Source organism: Silene latifolia, chromosome 4 (genome assembly GCF_048544455.1).
Source record: "Silene latifolia isolate original U9 population chromosome 4, ASM4854445v1, whole genome shotgun sequence".
NCBI classification, from domain to species: Eukaryota; Viridiplantae; Streptophyta; class Magnoliopsida; order Caryophyllales; family Caryophyllaceae; genus Silene; species Silene latifolia.
Window position 1 is genome coordinate 24,317,845 of NC_133529.1, and position 23,009 is coordinate 24,340,853.

General features: G+C 38.7%; 4 protein-coding genes across 5 annotated transcripts; 2 read left to right on the plus strand and 2 right to left on the minus strand.

Annotated features, from left to right (window-relative positions):
- Positions 1 to 3,154: 3,154 nt before the first annotated feature.
- LOC141653283 (putative calcium-binding protein CML15) lies at positions 3,155 to 3,912 on the plus strand. Its single transcript, XM_074461005.1, has one exon. It carries the CDS (start codon positions 3,309 to 3,311, stop codon positions 3,789 to 3,791), a length of 483 nt encoding a protein of 160 aa, XP_074317106.1. The 5' UTR covers positions 3,155 to 3,308; the 3' UTR covers positions 3,792 to 3,912.
- A 483-nt stretch (positions 3,913 to 4,395) lies between these two features.
- Positions 4,396 to 9,794, minus strand: LOC141653282 (kinesin-like protein KIN-8A). Of its 2 annotated transcripts, none has more exons than XM_074461004.1 (7): positions 8,772 to 9,794; positions 7,990 to 8,263; positions 7,388 to 7,438; positions 7,198 to 7,290; positions 6,370 to 6,735; positions 5,319 to 5,987; positions 4,396 to 5,017 (listed from the first exon to the last, which is right to left on the minus strand). In XM_074461004.1, the coding sequence occupies exons 1-7, from the start codon at positions 9,563 to 9,565 to the stop codon at positions 4,976 to 4,978; spliced, it is 2,289 nt and encodes a 762-aa protein (XP_074317105.1). In that variant the 5' UTR covers positions 9,566 to 9,794; the 3' UTR covers positions 4,396 to 4,975. The 2 variants fall into 2 exon arrangements, with proteins under 2 accessions (XP_074317105.1, XP_074317104.1); XM_074461003.1 differs by having other exon boundaries at positions 4,396 to 5,083; positions 8,772 to 9,788.
- A 928-nt stretch (positions 9,795 to 10,722) lies between these two features.
- Positions 10,723 to 15,475, plus strand: LOC141653285 (plant cysteine oxidase 3). Its single transcript, XM_074461007.1, has 5 exons — positions 10,723 to 10,927; positions 11,822 to 11,973; positions 13,652 to 13,814; positions 14,773 to 14,973; positions 15,054 to 15,475. The coding sequence occupies exons 1-5, from the start codon at positions 10,810 to 10,812 to the stop codon at positions 15,167 to 15,169; spliced, it is 750 nt and encodes a 249-aa protein (XP_074317108.1). The 5' UTR covers positions 10,723 to 10,809; the 3' UTR covers positions 15,170 to 15,475.
- Positions 15,476 to 15,657: 182 nt separating this feature from the next.
- Positions 15,658 to 21,092, minus strand: LOC141653284 (enolase 1, chloroplastic). Its single transcript, XM_074461006.1, has 7 exons — positions 20,516 to 21,092; positions 18,584 to 18,891; positions 18,063 to 18,217; positions 17,661 to 17,978; positions 16,863 to 17,009; positions 16,721 to 16,771; positions 15,658 to 16,136 (listed from the first exon to the last, which is right to left on the minus strand). The coding sequence occupies exons 1-7, from the start codon at positions 20,911 to 20,913 to the stop codon at positions 16,071 to 16,073; spliced, it is 1,443 nt and encodes a 480-aa protein (XP_074317107.1). The 5' UTR covers positions 20,914 to 21,092; the 3' UTR covers positions 15,658 to 16,070.
- Positions 21,093 to 23,009: the final 1,917 nt, after the last annotated feature.

Consider the following 23,009-nt stretch of genomic DNA (forward strand, 5'->3'; position numbering starts at 1 on the left):
AAACTAGGCTTGGATTCAAGTCGCTCACCCGCTCAGCGACCATACCCAAGGTGTGAGTTAAAAGGAAGCCAAACCCGGACTTTGTGATATGAAGTCAAGTCACCCAGGCGGAGAGCGATTTGAGCTGAGATCGTCGCCCCCCGAGCGACTTGGGCTCAAGTCGTCATCCTCCTAAGCATCTTGGATCTGGACAGTCTAAGCAGGATTTGATTTTCCATTCCTCCATTTGCTAATAAAGAATCATCATCAACAACAACAATAACGTACCAAATCAACAACATTAAGGCTCTGTTTGGCAAGATATTTCAGGTACCTGATTTTGTTAAAGTAGCTTATTTGACCAAAATTTAAGGTAACTTACTTTTTTATAAGCGTTTGACAAGAAGCTTATTTAACCAAATAAGTTACTTGAGATGAAATGCTATCTAGAGTAGCATTTGAGATTTCAGGTACCTGATTTGATTTGATTTTCCTTTTTTACCCCTTAAATCTATTATCATATCCTTTTACGTCATTTTATCAAATCATTTACCTTTTCAGTTAGTTTGTCAAACATTTTTTTATTTAATCAGCTACCTTATCAGTTTCTAATTTTTAGTTAGCTTATCAGTTACCTTTTCAGGTTTCGTTAGCTTTTCAGGTTTCGTTAGCTTTTCAGGTTTCAGCTATCTTTTCAGTTTTCAGCTACCTTTTCAGTTAGTTTTACCAAACATGTTGAAAGTTGGATTTCAATAGAGATTGAACAAGAAAGACCCAAATACTTGTTTGATATTGCCTAGAGACTAATCATTTGAGTTTTAATTTAGAATAATTGGTTGATTTGAGAGGGTTTTTTTTAGCAAAAATCGAGTATGTTAATTTTAGGGTTCTGAATTTTTTATTTTATTTTTTAATTTGAGAATGAACGACATGACTGATGAGGAGGAAGGGGATATTTGGTGTGAATATTGTCAGCGAACCAAGTCGCCCTCCGGGAGAGAGATTTGACTTAAAGTCATCCTCCGCGCAAGCGACTTGACCCCTTCACTCAGCTTCGTAAAATCGATCCTACATGGACCCATTTTAGGTAAATACTTTGGAATTCAACCCATTTTGTTAATTTTTTTTTTTTTGTGTTTGAGCCCCATTTTGGAAAAAAATTCTCCAAATGATTTATATTGATCTGATGTTTATCGTGTTAATTGGACTGAACCGCGCGCGGTTCAACGAGTATAATGAAAAAGAATGAGAATATAATATTTTACATCGATTGATAGTCCTATATTGGGGTGCTAACGAGCCGAGCCGAGCCCGAGCTTGGCCTTGCTCGGCTTGTGCTCAAGAACCAAAACTCGATCTCGAGCCGATCTCGAGCTTACCCGAGCTTGTAAAAAATGTGCTCGTTATCAAGCTTGCGAGCTTTAACGCGAGCTCGAACCAAACTCGAGCTCAAATTGAGCCTATATATAATGGTTAATTTTTTTTGATTTTTTTTCTTCCGATATTTTCAGTAACAAGGCTTGAAGGTTAAACATAAAATATTTGGTAAATCGGTGAGACATTTGATATATGTGATACAAATATATAATCATGATAAAATATTTTTATAAAATATGATCAATATCTTATATAATCTCGCACGAGCGGAGCTTTGACCAAACTTTGATCGAGCCGATCTCGAATTGCTCGCGAGCTGTTTCGTCTCATTAACACCCCTAGTCCTATAAGTCAAAAAAGCATAAGAATTCATGATGTATTTTTTCTATCAAAAAGCATAAAAACAAAGAACCCTAAGCAAAACTTTTGCATGTTCATGTGATGTTCCACTCCCTTGGTAAAGTTAAAGTGTACAAATACAACCAAAGGTCTACTAAAAGAGTATTTTCTATTTGATCTAAATCTCATATAAATATGTAAGAATTCTTTGCTTAGATGCTTAAATAACCAAATAAAAATGGCTACAACAACATTATTACCAAATTACCAACAATCACCACCACAATTCCAAGAACAAGTCCCATACTCATCACAAAATGTGCCAACTAATTCATGGCATACCAACAACAATAACAACAACCATAACAACAATAGCGGATCGATAGGTCCGTTTTTCGGGGTCATTTCGGTTTTAGCCATTCTTTCAATAATATCGTGTATTGTGGGTAGGTATTGGATTGGTAAGGAAGAGACACCTCTAGAGAGCATTAATAAGCGAAGAGGGTGTTGTTTTGGGTGGTTTAGCCGAAGTTGTCGCCGGCCTTTGGATGGCTCGGCTGCTCCTCACCTACCTGATGAGAGAGGCTACGGTGGTAACTAATTAGGAGAGGCAAAGCTAGCTAAGGTCTGGATGCTTGGCCTAATATTGTCTATGGATGAAATTATATATTGTATTCTCCATGTCCCGATTATTTATTTAACTTTTTTTTTTATTTTTTTGTGAGGTGTATTGTAATCAAAGTTAAGAAATAATTAGGACGGAGGGAATATAGCATACGGCACCATACCATATGAGTATATGAGTAAATTGTTGGTATTGTTAGAATAGATGGCCTATAATCTGTAAGATTTATGATTCATTTTGATAAGCTCGGATATGCTTGCATTTTAGTATATATGTTCATTCGAGTCACTGCAATTGTAAACCAGTTTCATGTATGTTATCGAGTTACTCAATTAGTGTTGTATGGGCAAGCAACATGTTTGTCCATCGAAATCAAGCACGTACGTATTAGAATCAAGATTTGGGAAATAAAGCTTATAATCGAGATTGGGAAATATTATCGTTCGTATAATTCGTATCTATTCGAGGTGTTTGATATATCAGATATACACCTATCGAAATAGATCGCTTTTCTAATCACACAATATAAATATCTGTCTCCGACATATTCCTAATTATCCTATTTGTTTGCATTTCAGGTCAAAATTTGATTGTCTATTAAGATATTCTTATTTTATTTTTGGTGCGATATTAAGATATTCCCTATTAATCAGTCCAAATGAGATCAATTCAAGTTGAGCTATTTAAATGGGATAAGTTTCGACAGATCTACTTTAAAACAAATAAAAACGGATATCATAAATCATAATGAAGGCAACTTAAAAGAGCACCGACGCGTTTCTTGATCTAACATCACTATATATACTATAACAACTACGTTACATAATCTCACCATTTCAATACAAAAAAATACATACACATTACACCACCTCATTGCCCTTAAACAACCACCTTCCATTTTCCCTTCTCCATCTCTATTTCTCCCTCCATTTCCCTCCCATCTTCCCCCTTAGGGCAGCCTCTCTAACATTGTGTCGTTGTCGTTACAATGGAGGCGTTAGCGGGGGACCAAATGAACCAACTAAGACAAATATTCACGCGGTTTGACATGGATGCAGATGGCAGCATAACAATGTTAGAGCTAGCTGCATTGCTGCGGTCCCTCGGTCTCAAACCCTCAGGTGATCAGCTTCATACAATGTTAGCCAGCATGGACCAAAACGGTAACGGATCAATAGAATTTGAGGAATTGGTACCTGCCATATTACCTGAAATGACAGAACAAATAATTGCTAACCAAGGCCATCTAGCTGAGGTTTTTAAGACGTTTGATCGCGATGGTAATGGTGTTATTACTGCTGCTGAGTTGGCTGGTGCCATGGCTAAGATGGGACAACCTTTGACGTATAAAGAATTGACACAAATGATCAATGAGGCTGATACAGATGGAGATGGTGTTATTGATTTTAATGAGTTTGCTTCCATTATGGCTAAATCTGCTGCTGATTTTCTTGGTTTGCCTGTCTCATAGCACCCTTGTTTCCAGATTTCCACTTTTGGGTTTGTTTGATCTTCATTTTTTTTGTAAATGGCTACTTCATTGATCTTTGATTTATCATATGGCTATGATCATGGTCTTTTCATTTTGGTGCAACTTTTTCTTATTGCTTATTCATGTGACTAGCAGGAGCCCGCTCCCTAAACAATGGGAAATTTCCGAACCCCAACCCCAAACGAAATATCCTGGCTCCGCCACTGCTTAAGGTGATTTGATCATACTTGATGATCACAACCATTCACATACATGTAACATGTTACTTAGAAATTAGAATTCTCCGATTTCCTAGAACTTGTCATATTCAGCAAGGGATTTTGTAAAGAGTGTGAGATTTCAGATAATTGGATTATGTGAAATTCAAAATAAGACGCCGAAAATTCTGTTTTCTGTCAGTCACAAACTCACAACCATGGTATTAAACCAGTTTGTGACAATGCTATATAAAAGGTGACAGCATGGTTCTAGCAACTGATGTTTATGTCAGTACTTTTGTAGGAGTTGCCATGCTATATAGAAGATGAAAAGGCGCAGTATTTAGTTAATCTATGGAGATTGATCAATCTTTTGCATATATAGCTTTTGTAAAAATCGGACTTTTAATATAGGGAACTCGTATTTCCACTGGGAGTATATGCTGGTTCCGCGGGATAAATGAATACATGCACCAGTTGAGTTACTGGTAGAATGGGTATTATTTCCGTGGAAATATGCCTACTCTTAAAACATTCCGAAAAAACCAAAGATATGAAAAAAGGGTATGATTTCAACCTGAAATCTTCCTGGCCCAACTAATCTGGAGCTGGATAAAAACATAGCTTCCTAGACTAGAAAGGGCATACATAATCACACAAAAGAACTATCATTCCCTCAGTTGCCGCTGAAACCTGAAAGATACTCCCTCCGTCCCATTCATTTGTTCCCTTTTTATTCTTTGTGAGGGGTATTTTAATCAAATGTAAACAAATGATTGGGACGGAAGGAGTACTAGATTGCTCACTCGGCCTTCTGTGCAACCTTCTTCCCTTCAAGGCAATCTTCTGTAAGAGCTGCTTAGCCTTTTGTGCAATCTTCCAATGGCCTTGAGATCAAAAATACATTGAGATTTGAAGTGTATTTCTGTTTCTTGTTTTCGTGATCATTTACCATCTTTCCGTTCCTCACTGCCTGAAAGGACTAATTCTATTCCGGGTAAAACCTGGCTGAAGGATGTAATTGGCGATGAGTGGTCCAAGGATCATAACGGACCAGAAACATGGATGTGCAAGCTGCATCAGTAACAGAACAAGGAAAAAAATAACTAATGTCTATTGCCGAAAGAGACTAGAGTTCTAATGCATGACAGTATAACACAGGGAAATCATGCATCAAGAACCCAACTCTTTTACTTAGTTATGACTTATGACCCTATTATTAGTGACCTTTTATCATCAATAATGACTCCAACAGATCTCTTTTATTGCCTCAAAACATGTAGATTACAGAAAAATGGGAAAATATTACCTGAAGAAGCATGGAAGGTGGGGCAGCAGGGTCAGCATTGACATGGCTTCTTGTCTTTCTTCCGTTTACAGCTGTGACGGAAGGGCTATGTGCAGTAGTTATATCCCAGAAACTCCTTTTTTTATTCATCGCTAGAGGAGACTGAAACCTGTGAGCAGCAGTTTTTGTGCCTCCTGCTATCTTAGGTTTAACACTTGCTTTCGGAACAAACATTTTTAACCCTTCATCTCCTCCTGTTCTAACCCCTTTAGATGATTTTGACATTAACTCCCGAATTTTGTCATCCTTTTTCTTCATCTGTGACGAGTGTTCTCTTTTCATTCTTTCGATTGCTCCCTCTAACGTTTTTACGACCAATTGCAGCTCCCTTACGGTCTCTTCAGGTCCTTTCTTTTTGTTTTGTTCTGGTGTACCTAACAGGGAAAGTTTCGGCTTTCTATTGTCATTTGATTTGTAGGATGAGGGAGGAGGAGATACTATGGAGCTGATTGAAAGCGTTGGTGAGTTGTTTGCAGCCAATGACTGAGCTTGTAGAGTTTGTAGTTTCTGTTGTTGCTTTGCCAGCTGAACTCGAAGCTCTCGGTTTTCTTTCTGTACTTGAAGTAACAGTTTAGCCTGCTCAGCAACTGATTCTGGAGCTTGCACTAGCTCTTCGTTTGTCTCATATGCCTGCACTTTCACAAGGAAAATTGAGTCAGAAGAGACCTGGCAAATTGGTAACTTTGGTCTGCTCGTTTTTTGGGTCGCTAATTACCACCTGAGTTACTCGGGTCTGAATCGGGTTGTTTCAAGTCATGGCTATCAAGGTTGATTTGATATGCTGTTCCGAAAAATTTAAATGTTATTTCAAATTTGCCATTTTGGGTTTTCCAGATTGGATAGTTTTCAGTTGAATGGTCTTGGATCGAGTCATTTTTTTTAGCTGGATCAACTCGCATTGTTTTGTTCCGGTCTAACTAACATTCAGGCCAGGTCTAGCAATACTGATGCAAAAGGGATTTGTGCTTAAAAATTCAGGTTGGTAAAACAGCTAAAGAGTACAATACTGTACCTTGTTTCGAATCTCCTTGGCTCGATCAGCCCAGTGGAGGGTGTTTTGTGTTTCTCCGAAAGTGAAGTTGCTAGGGCTGATATTGGCAATCATCACTGTGTTACAAGCTCCACCGAGAGAGTCCTTAAGCAGCTGAGTTAGCTTGGAATTCCTGTAAGGTATATGCTTTTTCCCTTCAACTAGGGCATTAATGCAGCTGCTTAGTGCAAGAAGAGACCGGTTTATGTTGGCACCTTCCATTGACCTCACTGTTCTCTGATCTGTAGCCAAGGCTCTCTCGGACCCTGCTAGATCAATCAAGGATAGCTTTCCTACTCGATTCACCAAGTTCATAGAAGCATCTCTAGTTTGATATTCTACCATAACCTGGATAGTATTATGGCTCACTTAGTCAGCCATTGTTAAAAATCCAACAGAAACAAAGATTCATAATTCTTCCATTTTGGATTATGACGGAATAAAGGAAAATATTTATTACTAAAATTCTTGTGCCTTCTTTTACTGTGAATTCTTCGACACACTTCTAGTTATTGGTCATCTGTGAATAGTCTTTTTGAGGTAATAAAACCGGCATAAGCACTTTACAATGTACATGCTATCCCCACTTACTCCACCATTTACAGGAGTTCTTAGCTATTGAGGTAGTGATGTTATTGTAGTTGTAATTTGTAAAGGGAGTCACAGGGACACGTAGATCATGAGCAGCGGTAGAGCCAGGATTTGCGGTTAGGGGGGCAAAAATTTCCATCACTAAAAAAGGCTTCTATCAAGGATTTTTTTTTTTGCTTTAGTACCATCAGTTCATCACCACAACTCTGAAGTAGTTACCTGAAGAATAGCATGGGACCTGGAAGATGTTTCGTTAGCTCGAGTTGGTTCAGTAGTTCTGTTCTTATTCCCTTGATGAAGTAATGCCATAACCTGAAAACATTTGAATGCATATGAACACAATCTAAGGCAATCTTTAATTTATTGACAAGCAAACAAATAGAGTTGCCAAAGTAGGAAAAGAAATCACCTCATCAGTAGAATAAGCTCTATATTGTGATAAACCTGCAGCCATAATTCCCTGAAGGAAGTAATACCAGATATATCTTAGTTTGTCACCCAACTCATAGATCTTCTTATACAATTATACTAACATAACATATGCTTTTTAACCGAGACACGGCACTAGAGATAACAACAATATTACTTCTTTGCCTATAGGGGCTACGACAAGGAAAGGAGGGTCGGTATAAGCAGCTTCAGATGAATCAGATCCTAGTATCTCAATGGCTATTGCCTATGGTGGAGTTAGGGGGTCGGACATACACCTTTACTTACCCCTATGTTAAACAAAGCATTGATGTTTTACTATTTCAGGATAATCAAAGCATTGATGTTTTAGTGTGCCCTTTGTTTAACTTGTTTTGGTGTAAACGAAGTCATGGTTTGACCGACCCGTGTCATGAGTATAGCTCAATGACTTTACGAGCTACACTAGTTGTCATAGAGAAAATGATTCTGTGGCCCCATTGGAAATGGAAAACTTATCAGAAAGACTGTGCTCAATAAACAACTGCTATTTCACACTGCAGAAATGCAAATCTTAGATGCAATTCTGATTTCTGAAAGTACCTGTTTATCTTCTCTAAGGACTAAAGGCCTTCCAGGGGAGAGCAAATCCTTGACCGTCTCATTATAAACCTCAAGATAAGACAGATGGACCGTATGGTGGCCTTCAAAACTTCTTTGCCTAATCTTGGTATACAAATCTTTAATTGCCAACACCATAACCCCTGGATTCCCCACTGTACCAAGCATTGTGTATGTTTTTCCTGCTCCTGTCGCCCCATAACAGAATACTGACCCGTTCCTCCCTTGTAACACAGCTTCCACCAGATCCGCCGTCCTGAAAATTCAACTAAGTTCAATCTCATTGTTACTCAAACCTCCCTTTTTAGCAGTACTACTACAAAGTAGCCAATCATCTTACTACAACAATAACACTATACACAACGTCTCAAAAGTTCTCGCCTAAGGCCTAAAACTCGAGTATAATTCATATTTACTATAGACTCATAGTAAATTGTTTTTACTCATAGTAAAATCTAACTGATAGATTGCAAATAGTCAAAGTCAAAGTAATTCTCTCAAATGATTGATACTCCATATTTAACAAAACAATATGAAAAATTGAGCAATCATAAGCAAACATGGTTCGCATGTTGATAATCTAATACGAAAATTTTAATTGTATTGTTCGGCATAGTAAATTTAAATATCGGGACATATTTCGTCATATTAACATCCTAATTAACGTTTACTCGATACAAAATTACTCGAAACACATAGCAAGACCGAAAATGCACTATCGACAGTAATCAATGAAATTAACAGAAATGCTAAAAAGTACTCACGTTGTAGAATAAACTTCAACCTGAGTAGCAGACTCAGTAAAAGAAGAATCAAAGGTAAAATGTCTTCCCCTCAATCTCTTCAACCTCAAGTAATCATTCTCCGAAGCGAATTCCGTCAAGTAAACATCTCTCCGATTAACTATCCGAATACAACTCCGAGACCCGGCATCTTTTTCCTTCTTCATCATAGGCCTAAGTCTAACAAACACCATTATCCTACTACTATTTCTCTGCCTCTCAAACAGGGGATCCATTTCTTGACCCGGTTTTCGCCCTCCTCGAAACCCTCTTCCATCTAACTGTGATCCTAATGACAATTTCCTCGCTACCGTGCTCGAAACTGGCGTCTTTCTCGGGTAATTAAACCCTACATTCTCCTTTTCAGGGATTTTCTCAATTGGTGTAACAGCATTATTGTTTGTTCCAAAACTTGGATCATTTTCGGGTTTTTTAAATGACCCGTTTCGATCAAATTGAGGTGGGATTTGTGCAAATTGGTGAATTCTTGAATCAAAATCGGGATTTTTTATTGATCCATTTCTATCTAAAGCTGAAATTGGTGGGGTTTTAGGATCCTGGGATTTGAGGTTTTGAATTCTTGCACCAAGTGATGCTAATTTTTGCTGCTCATACAAAACAGTTAGAGATTTGAGCTTCTCTTTCAAACCGGAATGTGGGTTCCGAACCGAAAGAGCTACATTTGTATTCTCTAATTTATCTGGTGTTCTTGTTCTTGATCCTCCTCCATATACATCTTCATTGATCAAAATTTGAGACCTTGTTGACACTGGCATTTCTTTAATTTGATTGATTTTTTTCAAAATCTAAACATACCCTTTTGATTTTTCTTGAAAACCCAGATGGAAAATCTGTCAAAGTTTCAATCTTTATGGAAATTTTGTGAATTTTTCTGAACAAAAATGTGTGAGAAAATAAAGATAAAGAGTGGGTGAAACGTGGGTTTTTTGAATGTTTGTAACGGTCAAATGAAATGCTTACTGAAATTGGTCTGTGATTAGTCGTGGGGTCCAATTATCTAGTTTATATTGAGTTTATAGGAGAGTATTTTAGTGTTAAAGATTGAGATTAAGCAATATTAAATGGTGGATTTTAGTGATTTTGAGGTCATTACAAACCAAATCAAAAATGATGCTTTGGTTTGTTTGGACCTTTTTGTGTGTCTTGAACTTTTTTGATTTATGTAAAGTTGTCTTTTGATGTTTTTGAACCTACTTGATAGGTCAAACACTAGGTATTAGGGTAGGTTATTGTCCTTGTGGTTCATTTTTGTTTCAACCCGTTTTACTCAGGGACGTAGCTATGTTATGGCCGAAATAGGCCGGGCCCGGGTAGAAAATTAAAAAATTAAGCATTATAGAAGAGGATCGGTAGTCGTACTATTAAATATTTCGCTCTTAAAAACGTATCTCTGACTACAATATGAAACTTTCGGAGTAACGCTTAAAATTCAGCCCCACCTCTTATTCTATCCTGACTACGTCTCTGGTCTTACTAGTGACGTTTACGAGCTTTACATATTGTTGTCATAAAATAAACGACTAACATAGAATATTGTTTATGGAAAATATGGTCAATTTTGACATTCTCATTAGATAAGTGGTAGGATAACGTGGTCAATTTTCACTAGATAAGGTATTACTGTATTAGGGTAGGTTATTGTCCTTGTGGAGAATATTGTGGACAAGTTCGGGCAGTTTGCAAGCTTTAGAGCCAAGCCAACGCTAACTCGTCTTGACTCGTTAAATTATCGAGCCGAGACCGAGATCGAGCCAAACTCTCATAAGTTGAGCTTTGACCGAGCCGAGCTTGATTTGCTCACAAGTTATCTCGTCTCATTAACACCCTGACTCGACTTTGGATAACCGGCCATCAGTGAATTAATTCATCAATTTGATTTTTGGAATAAATATAATACGAAACGGAGGGAGTATCTAATTGGGATATAATCTGAGTCTGTGAACAAAAAGGAATTGAGATAGAAGGTGGGGGGGTTAGTTGGACGACATAGCCAAACGATATGACGAGCAAGTCCTCAACACTTCAAACCATATACGAGCTTTGCAAGAAGACGCTCACTCCCCTTGCCAATCTTCCACCTCCTCCTCCTACTGTACATAAACTTTCCTCTCTCTTAGGTTTGTATCCCTTTTCAATTTGTTTACACTTCAATTTTCACTTTTATACTTGGTTGATTAATTAGAATTTCCCTTTTTAATCTTTGGTGCTTTCAAAAGGAGAATTTCTCGGGTGTACCACGTCATCGTACTCAATGCAGCCCATGAATAACAAAACATAATCTAAGTGACATAGAAAAGACGCATTTTCATTCGGTTAAGAATTTATGTTTCTGCAATTGGGTATTCTTTGATTAACTAAGATTTCGCTTTTTTAATCTTTTTGTTGTCAAAAGTACAAATTTTTGGGTATACCACCTCACTATACTCCCCAATTAATGAAAAAGTTGAAATGGACAGTACTCCTATGAATAACAAAACATTAATCTAAGTGAAATAGAAAAGCCACGATATTGTTATGTTTCTGCAATTGGGTATTCTGTAGTTTACATGAAGAGTGTGTGGGTTTGTCTGAAAGGGTTAAATTTGTGCCCAAGTTGCTATCTTTTACTAGTTTTAGGTGTGATTAGTCTCTTGATTTGAAAATGTGGATTGTATCATGGTATATAATGATTGTTGAAGGGAGAATAGGATCTCAGTCTGTAAGATACTGAATTGTTAGTGAAGATGGGTATGGGCCTATCGAGATATGTAGGGTGTTCAACCATCGAGAACATGCTGTTCAATTAATCAGGTTTTACGGAAAAAAGGTATTATGCACGCAGACTGCTTTTGTGAGTGATGCACTGAATCCTTGTTGAAAATTAGTGTGAGGTGTATGTGACACTCAACATTTTAGAAACTGTGCGAAATTGCCTGCTTCGCCTCCCTTTCCCTCCAATCCACCCTTCCAAACAAGGATCTGGTCTTTATATATCATGACTTGGTTTGATTTAATGATTCTCTATTTTGCAGACACCATAAGTCCAAAAAATGTTGGTCTTAGAGAGGACAATGTGGATGATGACCGTGGGTATGGTCTATCTGCATTGAATCCATTCAATCGAGTAGCTCGTTGGGCTCAGCCGATAACATATTTAGATATCCATGAGTGTGACAGTTTTACGGTAAGGATGTATGTTTATTGTTGGTGTTTACTGAATTACTTTTTTATTTTTTCTAATGTACTGTGCTGTTGGTGTAGAAATCATTGATAGATTCATCAGAGTTTTCTACTTTTCTGAAAGTTCTGTGCTCTTTCTTCATAGAGCTTTTTTCTATCTGACGAGTGGTCGAGCTTGGTGTGTGTGTGTGGGTGGGTGGGTGGTGGTGGTGGTGTGTGGGGGGGGGGGGGGATGTGTGTGTGTATGGAACAAGGGGGCTCGCCCCCGGCGGATTAAATTTTCAGAATTTTTAGTTAAAATTTCCGAAATTTGTCGAGTGTACCTTATATCATTACCATTAGTGTGCAATTCCATATTTTTTTTCCAAATTCTTTTATTTTACCATTGTTTTCTCCCCCTTATCCTTAATTTTCACTTTTAAAGTACATGTTCGCCCGCTTTAAAACAAAAAAAGGGATTATTTTCGCACAAAATTTGATTGTAAAATATGGATGTTCTTCTAAAATCAGTGCGCCTCGTGTGCAAAAGGCGCGCGTCATCACCTCGCGCCTTGCGCCTCAGCCCCTTGGGACCCCATCGCCGCAGTGCGCCTTGCGCCTTCTGAAACTAAGCTATCAATTTCTCTTTGAATACTTTAAAGGGGTAGGGTTAGTGATATCAAAGAAGGAAAATGTTCTATTTGTGGCAGGTCATAAATATTAGCATAGGGGTTTCATGCCTAAGAAACAAAGTATGTTTAGAGACAGACTCCTTTTGACTTATAAAGAGAACAGGTCTAAGAACGCCCGTATATTTTACCCATTCATGGTTAGGTTGGACAATTGAGAAAAACATGGATGGATGTTGGGGGTTCTTATAGTGAAAACATTGGTGCCAAGATGTTTTTTGTGTGTGTGTGTGTGTGTGTGGGTGTCCATTTATGCATAGTGAAGTAGAGACGCAAAGTCACATACAGTTTTTTAGTGAGCAAGATGATTGGGGAAGTATGAAAATAATGAATTTAGCTTCACCGTTCAAAGTATGAATAAAGATGAATGTTAAGTTTGTACTCTAGAAGCAAGTGTTAAACCTGTGCATTTAAGTAAGCAGAGCCTGCAGAGGTGCCTTGAAAGAGAGTAACGTGGGGATAATGGACTCTTAAATGGAGAACCAAAGTAGGGACCCCAGAACATTTGGTGAAAAGTAAGGCCATCCTCACTTTTCAGCTTGGCTTCCGATATCCAGATTTATTCCTGGTGTTGTATGATGGGATTGGGAAACCCTCATGTGTTGCAAAACGAGGCTGCTTCTTTCAGCCCATCCTTGTTTAGGGCCTTCAATGATGTTTAGTGAAGTCCAGCACTAGCAAATTCGCTATCTAAGAAAGTTGACATCATGTGTTCTTCACTTCTTTGTCTTATCAGTCTGCCTCAATGAGGGTTGGTCACATAATCCTGCACAGAGAGTCTTCCATAATAGGTTCACAGTGTCATAAAGATCAAGAGTACAAGTAATAAATCAGCAAGACTAAAGGAACAAACAAAACGTCTTTTGTTATTTTCTTTACCGAAACAAACTTTCTAATATGTTGCTTCCATCATTTCATACTTTTTATCAGTGTCCATCTTATTCACGTCAATATTTTAATTAGTTCTATCATCTCAATTTCTGACCAGCAGTGTGCTCTTGATATAATCATCAGATGTGCATATTTTGCTTCCCCACATCCGCTGTCATCCCTCTCCATGATCATCCTGGGATGACTGTCTTCAGCAAAATTCTGTACGGATCATTGCACGTGAAAGCCTATGACTGGGTTGAACCCTCAAAGGTTATAAAAAGCAACGTATCTGAGTACTCCCAAGGTATGTTTTTGAGTTAATTAATTATTGCAGGTATTGGTAAATCTTTTAATTCAAGAAGTAGTATTTAAACCATGACTTTTCATGTGAGGCTTTTTTTTTTCGCTTTGCTGAAGCTAGATTGAAATTAGAAACCGAGTTTTAGCTATTCCTGCGCTTTTCTGAGCTTGGTTCAGGTGAAACTATTAGAGGCATAGGAATACTACTGGTATAGGCATGTAGCTTATGCTAGACTGACTCTCAGAGTCTCAGCACTCTAGAGTCAGAAACTGAAATCAAGCAATTTTAAAATTTTACTCAAGATGCTTCACTTTACACTATGTGCGGTTCTTTTTTAAGTGGTAATCAGTTTTATTAAAAGGTAAGTGCTGTGGGTGTGGTGACTTGTGGTTGAGCAAGTGTCAGGCTGTAGAGGAGAGTGTGAAAAAAAAAATTAAGTTAAGCTTGGAGAATCACACTCTTGAATTGCATGCTCTCGAAAACCAGATGATCTATGTAAAAGCAGGGTTAGGTCAAACGGCCTAGCGGCAAGACAAGATTAGCTGTTTAAGGATTTAAGAGATTTCTGTAATCTGTTCTAGTTTAGAACCACCGTATCCAGGATTCTTTCCATTTAGTTTTGGTATTCAGCTACTTGTCCAACAGTTGCAGTTTATTTTTGTATCTGAAACGTCTTACCCTTCTAGATTCCTCTCCATTAGAGACCAAGGGCTTAGAAGGTAACTGGTTAGGCCATGGTCATTTATCCTTTGTATCCGCACTTTCCAAGATAAGATGCTCTTACATGTACGACAAATTAATTAAGTGAATTAACCATATATTTTAAGGAATACACAAGTACTTGGGTTGGTTTCATAAAAGACTGTCCTCTTTCTTTTTCCCTGAACCTGCATATCTAAACAAAGTGTTGCTGAAGTATCTACATCTTCTATATACTTTCTGAAATGATACCCCGTTTCAGTGAGGCTGGCGAGATTGACAGTAGACAAAGTAATAACAGCACCCTGTGGGACCAGAGTTTTATATCCCACAAGTGGTGGAAATGTGCATTGCTTCACGGCAGTCACTCCATGTGCTATCCTTGATATTCTCACACCGCCTTATGATGAAGATGCAGGCAGGAAATGCACCTATTATCACGATTATCCCTATTCAAGCTTTCGTAAGTTACTCCCATGTTCTCCTAATGCTGTCAGCCCATTGCTATTGTCAATTCTTAACCCATATATTGTTCTTGTTTAGCTAATGATGGAGCTATCGATGGTAATGATGACGAATATGCATGGCTTGCTGAGATAGAAGCCCCAAATGTGTATATGCGCTCTGGCACATATTGTGGTCCTCCTATTCAAGTGTAGCCGGAAACTTATCATGTTTTGTTGATTAGCCAAGTTTAGTACTGTGTTCTTTAGTAGATTCGAGTTTAGTGATGTCAGCTGGCTTTAATTGCTCATGTTTCGAGGATAAATTTTTCGATTCAGCAGGAGTGAGCAAGGGATGCCCCTGCAAGGAAAGAATAGCCAAGCGGCGTCGTTGTAACAAGCTACCATGTCAAGTAAATCCATTGTACGGAATAGAGGTTGGAAGATAGTTAAATAAACACTTGTATTTGAACATTTTTGGAGAGAACAAAAATAAATTGATGAGTAGAATGTTTTATCCAATTTTTCTTTTTCTAAAGTTTATTTGCACTTTTCTTATCCTCCTTCATGCCTCTCCTTTCTCAGGAGCGGGTTGAGGTTGGAAATGTGGAATCAGTTTATATAGCTAATCATCGCAAAGTGCTCAACCTAAGAACCTTCCGATTCATGCAATATCCCAAGCTTGTATTAAGTGGGAAAAAAAGAAGTTAAATTAGGCGTATTAGCTGAAAAATGAAAGTACTCAATACATATTACATTGCCATGTACATAGAACAATAGGGGCATAATCCGATTTACCCTACATGGCTGCATGTATGTAACAGACACGGAGCAGAAGAGCATAGCGACCAGCAAAATGAAGGATGTAACAAAATGAGAATTATTTAAACATAACAAATGACCAAAATGATGCTACTATTTAACTATTTCTGGGAACTTTTGCACACTCGACTGGTATATTATTTGTAACAACACATCTTCACAAAAATTGGGAAGAGATGTAAGATCTTCACCGGGTTGAATGTTTGACTGTGTGGAACTTGCCTTCTTTAACAAATTAAATTCCTGAAACGGAATTGTGACGTATTTGAGATGAGTTGATGATTGTTTCTGCTTTCTATATTGATCTGAAAGCTTCGCCAGCATAACGTACATCGCCAAGTTCCTCTTCAATCCGCAGAAGCTGCAAACAAATGATGGTGTAACAATCAATAGATGGTAGCTTTCAAGGATTTTAACCAACTTTTCACAAGGAGAACCGCATCAAATCAATCAGAGGTTCACGCATAAACAGAACTAGGACTTATCAACTGATCTCCAGATATAACGGAGATGATACGATATTGAATTATTGATGCAAGAAGTGGTTGAAGTGCTGCAAGTTTATGAATCTTATTCTTCTGAGTAATATACTTATCATAAGTTCTTTCTATTGTGAAGTAACCATCAATGCAATTCTTGGCGCTATGGTTCATTTGGAAATTTGGGTAATGCTACGTACATCGGACTTCCTACTCGCCATTTGCAGAGGCAGTGCGCTAATTAAGAAACACAATCTTACTCCTTAGAAAGTCTCATCTCACCAATGCGTGTGAGACCAACCCATTAACCATATAACTAAATGAGTAATACACAGAATGAACTCACAAGTCACATGTAACTATGTAAGACCATCGCATTCAAGATTTCCTAGGTGAAATGTGACTTAGGAGGTGTGAGACTGAGAGAAAGGTTCGGCATGCAGACCAGCAAAGAGTATTTAGTTACCTGATTGTATTTGGCTAACCTCTCACTTCGGCATGGAGCACCGGTCTTGATCTGTCACAGTTAAAATATGGGATCAACTTGGGCCAACATTGGAAAAGGAAAAAAAGACAAATTCATATGATGGATACAGTGAGAATGTTACCTGCCCGCTGGCTAGCCCAACAGAAAGATCTGCGATAAAATTGTCCTCTGTTTCACCACTGCGGTGGCTGACCATGACACCCCACCCAGCCGCCTTTGAGTCTAAGGCGGCTTGGATGGATTCAGTCACAGTACCAATTTGGTTAACCTGCAAGTTACGTCAAATCAAGTGTAAATTTAGGGTTGAGGATTACTTGAATCTTCAATAGATATTTATGCTCATTGTACTCTTTTCAAGTTCTATTCTCAAATCACATTCACTAATAAATGCAAGCTAATTCTTTTTCTTTAGTGAACAAATGCATTCTACAGAAAAAAAAAAGGATGGTTTATGTTACTTCGACTTTTACTTTTATCGGCCCATACCAGTGTCAACACAACACGACACGACACGACATGGATATGACACGATATTTATTAGTCCAACACTTCTCCTAGAAGAGCTGAAATAGTAAGGCCTGCACGGGGCTGCACCCAAAAAGTAGAGGAAGAGAGGTTTATTAGGCATTTATTATTATATTTAATGATTTTAAGTCTGTCTTGTCAAAATTCTATCCATTATACTCGACAAATTGGAATATTTCAAATTAAGAAGTTTATTTTTGCTTTAGAAGATGTGCCCCTGCACCTGTATCCTCATTTTAGGACAGAGACCCCTTGACTCAAAATTTTAGTCATGCCGAACCAAATACTTGGATATGCACCCGTGTCCAACACTTATACCCAAGTCGTACCCAGGTCAGAGTTAACATAGAAGATGGTAGCAATCTAAAGAAAGAAGATGTTAGCACTATAATACCTTCAAAAGCAGTGCATTACAAGCCTTTTTCTCAATTGCTTCAGCTATTTTTTTGGGATTAGTCACTAACAAGTCATCTCCAACCAATTGGATATCAACTGAAGATTGTAGCGAGGCCCATGAACTCCAGTCATCTTGGTCAAACGGATCTTCAATTGACACGATTGGGAAATCTCTGACAAATTCTTTGTAGAGCTCACAAAGACTTTGAGCTGTAAGCACATGAGCTCCATCATTTGGTTGGTTCTTGAAATTTAGATCATATTTCGCATCCTTAGTATAGAATTCAGACGCAGCAACATCCATTCCAATTTTGATCTGAAAAATTAAAATTACACTCATAAACGCAAGACTTTGTCAAATATAGGAGCTTGAATTTCAAAAACAAATATGGGCTCTTACTTTCCCAGTATAGCCAGCCTTTTCAATAGCATCCATCAGTAAATTCAGTCCCTCTCGATTGTCTTGCACATTTGGTGCAAAACCACCTTCATCTCCAACATTGCAGGCATCTTGCCCGTATTTTGCTTTGATGATCCCCTTCAGTGCGTGATACACTGCAGAATTAATAAATTTGTAAGCACAAAAGCACATCAGAGATTTCAAACTCACATTATTTGGAACAGATACAGAGCTAAATATCACGAGCACAAACCAAAAGCCTAGAAAATAAACCATTACCATGCTTGCATGAAAATAGGAGAAAAAACTGAGCATAAAAATTAGAGTGATAATGCAAAAGCAGCAAGACAAGGTGATAAGATAAATTAATCAAAAACTAAAGTGGAAAACTCCAAGAAATATGTGCAAAGATGCAATAACAGAAGAAGGGAGGCGGAAAGACACAAAGAAGACGAGTAGACGATTAGACTGTGCTCAGCCCTAATTTAATAACATCAATGTGAAGAAATCGAAATGCTAACCTTCACTTCCCATACAAAGTGCCTCGGCAAATGACGACGCACCAACTGGTAATATCATGAACTCCTGCATGGCTAGATTATTGCCCGCATGGCTGCCTCCATTGATCACATTGAAAGCTGGAACTGGCATGACAAGCTCTTTTGTCCCTGATATCTCCTGTATATGCTTGTACAGCGGTATCTTCTTCGCTCCAGCGCCAGCTCGACAAAGACTTAAAGATACTCCCAGTATGGCATTAGCTCCTATTTTTGACTTGTTGGGAGTACCGTCAAACTCGAGCATTAGATTATCAAGTTTAGTTTGATCCCTGGCACATGAGATGGCACATGAGAAGGCAGACACAACCATTGTTTTTTCTCCAAACCAAACACGAAAGACTCGACACGGAAAAATACCACAAGAACATAGTCACTGAAACAATTCATGATTCTCAAGTGTTCTTCCTAATAACATTAATCTGAAACTTCACTTTTAACAAGCAAAAACAATTAACTGGGAGATAATCCAAAAATATCATTGTTAGGATGCAAACATTGACAAAGCATAAACTAGAATTCACGCAACAAAATCATCAATGGAAAACAAACTCAATTGTTTGCAGTTGAGAGCTCCTCTGTAACTTTCAGAGGTATCCAATTACTAACCATTTAAACCAGCAAAGTAGACGGGTTTTTCGGATGCCTTGAAGACTCTTTACACACGCAATATGATTTGTAATGAACTAGAAGTCAGAAACCGTGTCCATCATCACCACATATTACACGATGATACCAAAAAAAAAACTTGTCGTTGCATTAACTGCTTCTGAAAACAGCTCATCTGTTAGAAATTGAGTATGTAAGAAACAGGAATTGACAATAATAACACCGCACCAAATCGACTCCGCTTTCCTAATAGAATAATTCGACCCTTAACAATGCCTGGGTATAATCGAACTTTCTACTGAGATAAGACGGTGCCCTGCCAAAAATCAGAGACGTAATATAATCCTTCATCTATATATATAGGAAGGATTTGGGAAAAAGGGGAAACAGGGTGATGTATACGAGTGTACACTCCGTACTTCCCGAACTCGTATTATATTATTTAGAAATTACCCATCAATGAACCGACCTTAACTAAGCCAAATGAACCGGTAATTACTCTTAAATCACCAACATCATCCCCACTTCCTCTCGCCACAACCCCAACTTCGGTTTATCTTTCAACATATCCACATCCGATATCCACCAGAAATGGACACAAGTTCAATGAATCAAACAAGGCTCAATTTCTCATAGCTCAAATCCAATCTCATCCAATTCCGCGTAATTTTTCAAACCTCTGTACCCTCATCAATTACCATACGAGTTCAGATACACAATACACCCTACTAAAAACCTAAATTCCACATCCCTATCAAATCTTAATACTATCCTGTGAGCGCTAGCTCAGTCAACCTAATACAATTCAACATCACTTAAGTTCATTTTCAATGTTTTCTGAAACTAAAACGCATAACTTCTTCATTGCACACATCTTCATGGAGCCAACCTATACCTATTTATACTTCGCTTTGTAGAACTCATTTTCAACCAAAAAAACATCTCCATTGCACACATCTTTATCTATAACACTAAATACTTGAAACTAAATCGTGAAACTTATCCATTGCAAATTAATCAAAATAAATTGCAAATAATTACAATCAAAATAGCGAGACCGCCACCGCGAAGCTCAAGAGCTTCATAGATGATCATAACAATGCGAATGCACAATCCATACGAAATCATCACAGGATGAAAGAAAATAACGGCGCAACAAAGTCAACGGAATGTCAGTCAACCTAAAAGTCGCTTTCTAAACCTCATTTTCATACTTTGATCGCAAAACATCGCAATTGCAAATAATCACAAAACAAAAGAGAGAGATTTGCGAAACGAAGAACGAACCTAACATCGGCGCCAATGAGGTTAGGTCCAAGAAAGTCATTAATATTATGAACAGCACGTAAAACACCTTTACCGCCATAGACAGAGAGATCACCATCACGAAGCTCAAGAGCTTCGTAAATGCCGGTAGATGCGCCGGAAGGGACGGCGGAGCGGTAAAGGTTGCCGGCGCCGGTGATGAGGTCGACTTCAACGGTAGGATTACCGCGACTGTCGATGATCTGACGCGCTTTGACGGACTTGACTGTGTGATCCTTAGAGAGTTTGGGAGGAGTGGTGGTTGCGGCGGTGGCGCGTATGGTGAGGGAGCGTGGGAGTGAGCGCGTGGTGGTGCGAGTGGAGAGAGGGATGGTGGTGGTGGTGTTGAGGTAGGGTTTTGGGAGGAGAGATGTTGACATTTTTGGTTGGGAAGTCCGTCGAAGGGAAGAAGGGAAGGACGGAGACGGAGTGGCTATTGGAATGGAAGTACAGTCAGTCAATATACTCAAAAAGACGATGGGTTGGTGATTAAAAGGGAGATTAGTTGTTAGGTAGGTAATTAGGTGTGCATTAGTGGTTTTATTATGGAGTTTTGTGCATGTGTGCACTCAAGCTTTGAATTCATCGATGTTTTGCCCACCTCAATTGGAGAAGGCAATAAAACCCGATTCGGATGCAAGGTCGGACCACTTGAGTCGGAGACATCTATTGGTTGATCTGACAAGACTGATACGATCCGAACTTAACTTGCATTCGAATTGATCGATTATATCCAACCCAACGCAAAAATGACCCGGCCCGACCCAAACTTAATTCAATTAACTTGTTTGTCAGGTCTGATCCTTAATCAGTGTTTGTATAGTGTAGGATTACTTGAACGACATCCATTGGCCAACTGATTGACTCAGGTCGTTGTCCATCGTGGTAACGCCATTACATCACCTGTGCCTATTGATGTGTCTATAAATGCCACATTTTCTCTCTACGGTTAATACTCTTATGAAATAGATCTCACATGTAAATATGTAATCATAGACATACTAATGAGTCAAAAACAACTCCTGACTCAGGCATTGGAGAGTCATCGGTAACCCCCAATGCCTTGTGTATTCCTTATGTACCTCCGTCAAAGGGATATTTTCTATCCAATTTATTGGAACAATGTCTTTATGTTGTACTATAAACTAAACATTGTAATACATTTACTTAAAATCGTTATCCAAAACAATAGTTATATGTAGACTTGGACAGTCGGCCGAGCTGGAGAGGAGAAGGCCCAAGCCCACACCACGGGCTGATGTTGGACAGGTTGAGGCGGGGTGGGCTGGGAATATGGTGGTCCTCGGCCGGCGTGGATGGGTAAATAGGGTCGCGGGCCACGTGGGCTTGGGCAGTGTGGAATGGGAAAGAGTGAGCCCGACCTGATTTGGGAAGCGGGTTGGGATAGCAAGCCAGCGAACTGAATGAGAAGAGAACCCATAGAGCGGGTCAGGCCAACCTACACTTTTTGTCCAGGTCTAGTTATATGGAGTAACTAAGCAATGTTGTAAACTGGTATTGACATATAATAATGATTTTATTTCAAACCACATAAATTTTCATATTTATGACTATTATCATTGAATCATAATTCTACCGAATTATATTATTGTATAATTCATATAAATTTATCAATTTATATATCAGACATTTTCTCAAACTCGAAGGTGAACAAATGACTCGTCACAAATACTTGTGTAAAATGTTTGATGCTAATATTTGTGTACAATCACCTTAATAAGATACCCTCCCAAAAGTAAATTTTAATCATTTTTCGAACACTCTGTTTGGTAAACCATTTTGGCTAATTTATCATAAAATAACTTATTTTACCCAAATTTTAACTAGCCTATATTTTTTTGTAAGTGTTTGTTAGGTAGCTGTTTCGGGTGTAATTCCGGAGCAGGATTTATGACCACTTAAGCTCGTAGAATGACGTCGTTGCTTGTCTCTTCCTTTCGCTCTCTCCTGTAAAGATGAACAAACTGAGGGCTCGGCTTGGTACCGAGCGTACTCACTCCGACGCTCAAGTCAGTAAACTTAAAGAGATAAGTTGTGTGTTAACTTGGCAAAGTATATTGTAGAGAGATAAGGGAGTTTATACCAGATTTTCGGTTAGTTTTGGGATCCTTTTCTCAATGAGAGAAGTGGAGTATTTATAGACTTTCACCTTTTGTCACGTAGTGGCCAAGTGGCTAGCAGGTGGAAAGACTGTTTTACCCTCGGCCGAGGGACCCATGCCGGGCCGGCAGGCGTGGTTGACTCCATGTCGAGGGGACTGGATGTGAGTACGCAGATACGCCTCTCGGCCGGCTAGTTGCCGAGACTGAGACCCAAGTGACAGGCCGACAGGCTATGTCGGTTAGGCTGTTAATACGTTGACTTGCTGTCATTTAGCTTTGACCTTGCTCAATGTGTTGACTCGGTCAGCGGGTGCAGAATATGCCCCATCAATTTGCCCCCAGCGTAGTCTATG

What these genes read in the sequence shown, in the direction of transcription:
- LOC141653282 (XM_074461003.1), bottom strand. Translation starts at nt 9,565, where the DNA reads ATGCCAGTGTCAACAAGGTCTCAAATTTTGATCAATGAAGATGTATAT. An exon ending in GTTGAAGTTTATTCTACAAC is followed by an intron (nt 8,264 to 8,771) that starts GTGAGTACTTTT and finishes TTGAATTTTCAG; the next exon opens with GACGGCGGATCTGGTGGAAG. An exon ending in TCCTTAGAGAAGATAAACAG is followed by an intron (nt 7,439 to 7,989) that starts GTACTTTCAGAA and finishes TACTTCCTTCAG; the next exon opens with GGAATTATGGCTGCAGGTTT.
- LOC141653284 (XM_074461006.1), bottom strand. Translation starts at nt 20,913, where the DNA reads ATGTCAACATCTCTCCTCCCAAAACCCTACCTCAACACCACCACCACC. An exon ending in GTAATGCACTGCTTTTGAAG is followed by an intron (nt 17,010 to 17,660) that starts GTATTATAGTGC and finishes CGTAACTTGCAG; the next exon opens with GTTAACCAAATTGGTACTGT. An exon ending in TTGGGCTAGCCAGCGGGCAG is followed by an intron (nt 16,772 to 16,862) that starts GTAACATTCTCA and finishes TAACTGTGACAG; the next exon opens with ATCAAGACCGGTGCTCCATG.
- LOC141653283 (XM_074461005.1), top strand. Translation starts at nt 3,309, where the DNA reads ATGGAGGCGTTAGCGGGGGACCAAATGAACCAACTAAGACAAATATTC.
- LOC141653285 (XM_074461007.1), top strand. Translation starts at nt 10,810, where the DNA reads ATGACGAGCAAGTCCTCAACACTTCAAACCATATACGAGCTTTGCAAG. An exon ending in ATGAGTGTGACAGTTTTACG is followed by an intron (nt 11,974 to 13,651) that starts GTAAGGATGTAT and finishes TATAATCATCAG; the next exon opens with ATGTGCATATTTTGCTTCCC. An exon ending in CGTATCTGAGTACTCCCAAG is followed by an intron (nt 13,815 to 14,772) that starts GTATGTTTTTGA and finishes ACCCCGTTTCAG; the next exon opens with TGAGGCTGGCGAGATTGACA.